Genomic DNA, 6,000 nt, shown 5'->3' with positions numbered 1-6,000 from the left:
TAGCATTTTGTACCAGATGGAAGTGGGCATATGTCAGGCAACTAGCTATTAGACATACTTGCCTACCTCACCCTCTCCATGAGTGAGAAAATGCTCTGTTCCTGGACTTTCCTGGTAATGTATGATTGCCATCACCTGTGGTGAAACACATTTCTTATCAATTAACTAGCTCACCACAGGTGATGGCAATCATACATTACCAGGAAAGTCCAGGAACAGAGCATTTTCTCCCTCATGGAGAGGGTCAGGTAGGCAAGTATGCTATTAGATAATAATCACTGGTGTAGTTATGAGGGGTACATGGGGCAACATATCACACACAGGGAAAGTATTAATATTAAGTAGAAAGTAAAATAGTTTCTGATTATGGATCCTTTCCAGAATCTGTTCCCAGGGCCTGCGTAGTACTGGCTGCTCTGTGAGTTGGGCTACTCTATTGTATACCTGTTGTTCACCAGTGATAAAACCTAAACCTGGCTAACAAAAAGCTGCTCATACTGCCTCTAATGCTTGAACTAATTATAAAAGTTTGGACAAGTCCAGCTGCCCTCTATTACACCTCTGTGCTCTAAGCAGCCCTACTGATAAGCATTCTTTATCTCATTACAGACCTCACTGAACCAGGTGAGAAGTCTGCATACAGAGGGGGTCATTCCAAGTTGATCGCTTGCTAGCTATTTTTTGCAGCGCTGAGAAATTGACGTCAGACACCCGCCCTGCAAACGCTTCGATGCGCCTGTTTTTCCAACCACTCCCAGAAAACAGTCAGTTGACATCCACAAACGCCCTCTTCCTGTCAATCTCCTTGCGATCGGCTGTGCGAATGGAGTCTTCGTAAAATCCATTGCTCAGCAACGATCCGCTTTGTACCCGTACGACGCGCCTGCGCATTGCGGTGCATACGCATGCGCAGTTCTGACCTGATCGCAGCGAAGCGAAAAATACTAGCGTGCGATCAGGTCGGAATGACCCCCATTGTCTGGAGTGTTAGAACAAACCAGAGTGGGATATAGGGAGTGACAGCTCACAGCCATGGAAACACAAAGAAAGGTAGAGATTGACTTCTGCTGGTTTAAAGTATTCATTGTCACTTACTGAACCTCAGCTCAGTATTTGTGTTGAAGTATTGTAGGAACAGGACACATTAAAAAGCTGACAAGTAGAGTGTGAAACTGAAAAAAGATTCAGTGCTTAGGCTGGGGGATATTCAACTCATTTGTGTAGTTTTCATGTGCAGCAAAGCTCAGAGTGCACAAGCTGTTTCTCTATCAAATGCACTGCATTCAAATGTATATCCCACATCCAGACTGCCCTACAGAAAACGTCTGTTCTGTTCTAATATTTTCCAATTAAGACAGCTGTTTTTGTATATAAGAATCTATTACAATTCTAAATCTATTTTTATAAGGAAATGGCAATTCTAAAGGCTGTTTGCATCTAAAAAATGGTAAAGCTTAGATGCTACAGGCATTTAACTTCATAACTGATTTGCTACGTATGTTTGCAGAGTCCTAGAACTCTTTGGGTGTATTGTTTTAGTGCAGAAAATCCTTAATCAGCTTCAGAAAGCAGCCTGTGCTGTGGGGAGTAAAAGACTCTGGCTTTTTCCAGGCAAGGATTTCATTAGTGCCTGGCTAAGTAGGCAAGTTTCTGTACATCAGCAGGCATCATCCACTTTAATCAGCCTTCACCATCTTCCTTGACATGGCATTAAGAAAGAAAAACTTCCTAATTTAGGAAGCAATTCACTGACAAATGCACACAGGCTTTAATGACGGGGCAATGCGGCTCAGCAGGTGCAAAACGGCCCCCTCCTATCTGCCTCTTTTGTTTAAAGCACTAAGTTTAATGGCAGTTTTCCCAAAAAAAACATAAATAATATAAATAGCAGAACACTACGTCACCCAAAAATTAACTCTTTCTTCTAGCAAACTGATGGATCGATTTGTAAGTGTCTCTATGTCACTTGCCAACTTGTAGCCAAAAAGCTTCATGGCTGGTTCACAGACATCCTGAACTACCTGGGCTAATTTGAAAGGTATGCTGAAACGCCACTTCTCAAATTGTTCTGAGGAGTTCTTTTGTGTCGAGTAAATGCCATTATTTTCTTGGGAAGCTTGAGTGTTCTTGGTAATCCATTCCTCTACGTGTGGTGTAAGGGTGATCCCAGCAAACCTGTACATTTCTTTGGCCTTTTGAAGTGGGAATCTAGCAATGTCTTCATATCGTATCAGCATGTAACGTCCTCGAAGCCAATCTGGTTGTTTCAAGCCCAACTCTGCAGACATACGGATGCTCTCACAGTTACCTCTCAATTTTTGTACCTCATCTTCATGTATGGGTGCTGCTCCCTCCAAAGCCCATTTTTTCCAGGATTCATATTTTCCAGAGAATGCTACCATGCGAGAAGCAAGAACAGCTCGTGGGTCACGCACTAGCTGTATGATTCTCATGTCAAGACGTGGGTCTTCTACTAGCGTACGAAGGAACTCCAACTGTCTGATACGTACTGCTTTAACAGCTACATGCTCTTTTTTCGAACATGCCTCCATTGCCAGGGTCATGTTAAGAGGACCACACCGGCGATTCTTACAGTGGTACTTCTCAAATGCTTTTTTCACAAATGGTGTGCACACTGGGTCTTCACATAAGGACTTGCTGGAGCCCCTACGGAACATGAACCTGGTCAGGTGATTTTCAGGAGGTGGAGAAATAAAGTGTTCCAAGATGTGAAGGTCACAAAGTAGAAGTTGCTGAAGAACATCTCTGTAAACAATTGCTGAACCAACTGCATTGGCCCCAATAGATTCAAATGACACCATTCTTTCAATGTGCCAAAGGGGTTCAAACAAATAAAAGATATTTCCTTGCTGGTTAAAGAACTCGCCCACAAAAGATGAGCCTGTGCGTGTAGTGGCCATCAGCAGTATATGTCTACGAGGAGTTTTTGGAAGGTCTACAAGAAATGGTTTACTTCCTCCAAATTGTAGAGTAACATTCACCAATTGTTTTCTAAATTGAGAGAAGGCAGAGTCAAGCTCACTAAGGGACAGCAAGGACCCATTCTCTGAGTATACAATATTGGAATCCGTGCTGTTGATCTCAAATATGTTATGTTGCATCTGCTTCAGGTTGAGTTTGTCCGAAACTCTGCAAGCCAAAACCAAAAAAATCATGATTAGTAAAACAGCATTGTAATGTGTTTCCATATCTTAAGTAACATTTTTTTCATATCCTAAATTTGCAAATGAAACTATATATAAGACTTTAAAATGACATTCAGATAAAGTAAAACAATTTATGTCACAGTGGCTGACATTGCTGTCTATCAGCGGGTGGTCTTCTGTATACCGGCGGTCGGGCTCCCGGCGCTCAGTATACCGGCGCCGGGAGCCCGACAGCCGGCATACCGACACTTATTTTCCCTCGTGGGGGTCCACGACCCCCATAGAGGGAGAATAAAATAGTGTAGCGCGCCACCGTGCCCATAGCGTGGCGAGCGCAGCGAGCCCGCAAGGGGCTCATTTGCCCTCGCCACACTGTCGGTAAGCCGGCGGTCGGGCTCCCGGCGCCGGTATGCTGGTCGCCGGGAGCCTGACCGCCGGCCAGCCGTAGTGAACCCCTATCAGCCTGTTGTAGTGGGTTTTGAGTTCAGGGTATGTGTAGTGTTTGTATATTATCCCTGTGTTTACATGGGTTTACATCCTTCTGATTTCTTGGGACGTAATTACAGGTATGCATGCACTGCCATAGCACAGAGCCCTTGCTTTGCTTCTGGCTAGCAGGGTCCCAGGAATGGTACCCTCTAGCCAGTATCGCTGCTGCAGTGCCCTCTGCAGTGCCCCAGGCAGGCATGCTGTGGTCTGTACAGCCACTCAGAGCATCTTCAGGACGGATTGATTCCTCTGAGGTAGAGAAACGCGTTGAACAGGGCATACTGTGTCAGTGCTGCTGTTATCTTATTTGATGAAAAACAAGCTGGTAATACAAATGCAAATGTTACACTTTGTAATTCAGTGAAAAATGTGCAATTCCAGTTATTTTCTAAGAAGCATTATGCAATCACCACTTATGAATTCTGATACATTGCTATATAAAAACAAACATTTGCATTCATAAGCCATGTTTATGATCTTCGATTACACTGGGTATATTGGTCAGAATGCATAACACTGGCAAAATAAAGGAGACTTTTGTTAATTTATACACATTTACATTAGTAAGTTGGTGCTTCGAATTATACAGGTGAAACTCCGAAAATTAGAATATCATGCAAAAGTTCATTTATTTCGGTAATTCAACTTAAAAGGTGAAACTAATATATTATATAGACTCATTACATGCAAAGTGAGATATTTCAAGACTTTGTTATAATTTGGATGATTGTGGTTTACAGCTTAAGATAACCCCAAATCCAAAATTAGAATATTACATAAAGGGGCAAATTCAGTATGAATCGCAAGTAGCGATTTGTACAGAATTTTTGCTGAGGGGCCGTGCCTCTGCCTGTCAATCAGGCAGAGGCGGTCGCGGGGTGGCGACGCCCCATTTTCTGGGTGGAAACGGAGCGTTGCGGGGGTGTGCCAGCCCAAACGGAGGGCTGGTACACGCGAACGGGGGCATGTCGGGGGTGCGGCCATGTGACGTCACACGCTGCCGCTGCGACAACAAAAATGACGCCAGGACTCCTGCGGCCGCAGCTAAGCTGCGCCGGCAGGAGTCTTCCTTAATTTCTGCTAACAAGCTGAAATTGCGTGCTGTTCGCAATTTCTGCTTGAAGCAGGGGAGGGAGGCGCCGGTCAGCATGCTTGGCGGCCTTGCCCAGTGCTGGGCGGCCCCCAGCATGCGTGCTAATGGTTAGCAAATTTTGCTGATTAGCAGAATTTGCTATCCTTACTGAATTGGCCCCAAAATCAATAAAAAAAGGATTTTAAATACAGAAAGGTTGGCCCTCTGAAAAGTATAATCATGCATATGTACTCAGTATCATGCATATACTCTTCACAGGTTGGTTTCTGGCAGACAGATCTAAGACTCTCGAAAGTAATCAACAGCATGGACATTCTCAATTCAAAAGGTCTCTGCCTAAGCACCTTATGAATGCTTGTGATGCCTCAACAAGATATAATTCCTGGCTAGTATAAACAACCCCTAAATTCCCCTTGCTACATGAGGCATCACTGTGAACTAGCCTAGAGACAGCTTGAACACAGCCTCTTCCATAAAAAAGAGAGGGTGATGCTCAAGGTAAAAAGAGACATAAAGGACCCAGATTGCATGTGGGGTGAACGAGGACACTCTCCCACACGCCCGCCCTGCAGGGTCCCGCGACCGCGGCGGGAAGCATCCGGGAACCTAAAGGAATGGTGTTAGAAGTGCGTAGGAGCGACAGTTGAGGGACTGAGGAGACCGGCGAGGACGGTGTGCGACGGATCCAGCGCCCAGTGTGATCAGCGCTATTTCTCTCCCCCTCTCAGCTCACCTCTTTGCAGTCAGACCCAGCGGTGTACGACAAGCGGCAGCGGGGACGGAGGCGCTGCAGGGACAGAGACGGAGCCGCCGCAGCTGAGTGGAGAGGCGGACCCGAACCGACCACAAGGAGGACAGCCTCAGTACCTGCCCATCAGGAAGGCAGCGGGTGGAGCTTACTGTGGGGACCGGACGGCCAAACCTTCCCCGGAGAAGATCCCTGGTGACAGCTCTGTTGCGGAGACAACAGGGACAGCTGCAGTTGACCAGGAGCCGTACAGCACAGACCCTAGAAAGGTACCCGCACACTGCATTCCTCTCCCCAAACACTGCTAGGGCCCTGCATAACATGTTTAAGCAGTAAGAGAAAGAGAGAGAGAGACAGATCAGTCTTAAAGAGAGAAAGAGAGAGACAGATCAGTCTTAAAGAGAGAAAGAGAGAGAGACAGATCAGTCTTAGAGAGAGAGAGACAGAGACAGATCGGTCCTAAAGAGAGAGAGAGAGACAGATCAGTCCTAAAGAGAGAGAGA

The 6,000-nt window shown here is 45.6% G+C and overlaps 1 protein-coding gene across 1 annotated transcript in view; it reads right to left on the bottom strand.

Moving 5' to 3' along the window:
- Positions 1–221: 221 nt before the first annotated feature.
- Positions 222–6,000, bottom strand: part of CHST3 (carbohydrate sulfotransferase 3) — a 176,661-nt gene continuing 170,882 nt past the window's right edge. Inside the window, exon 4 of the mRNA XM_063961315.1 lies at positions 222–3,150. Within this exon, the coding sequence (XP_063817385.1) occupies positions 1,896–3,150 (1,255 nt within the window). The 3' untranslated portion in view covers positions 222–1,895. The remainder of the gene's footprint in view (positions 3,151–6,000) is intronic.

This window comes from Pseudophryne corroboree, chromosome 3 (genome assembly GCF_028390025.1).
Source record: "Pseudophryne corroboree isolate aPseCor3 chromosome 3, aPseCor3.hap2, whole genome shotgun sequence".
Lineage (NCBI taxonomy): Eukaryota > Metazoa > Chordata > Amphibia > Anura > Myobatrachidae > Pseudophryne > Pseudophryne corroboree.
The sequence above is the reverse complement of the archived record's forward strand: the minus strand, read 5'-3'. Positions and strand labels throughout refer to the sequence as shown.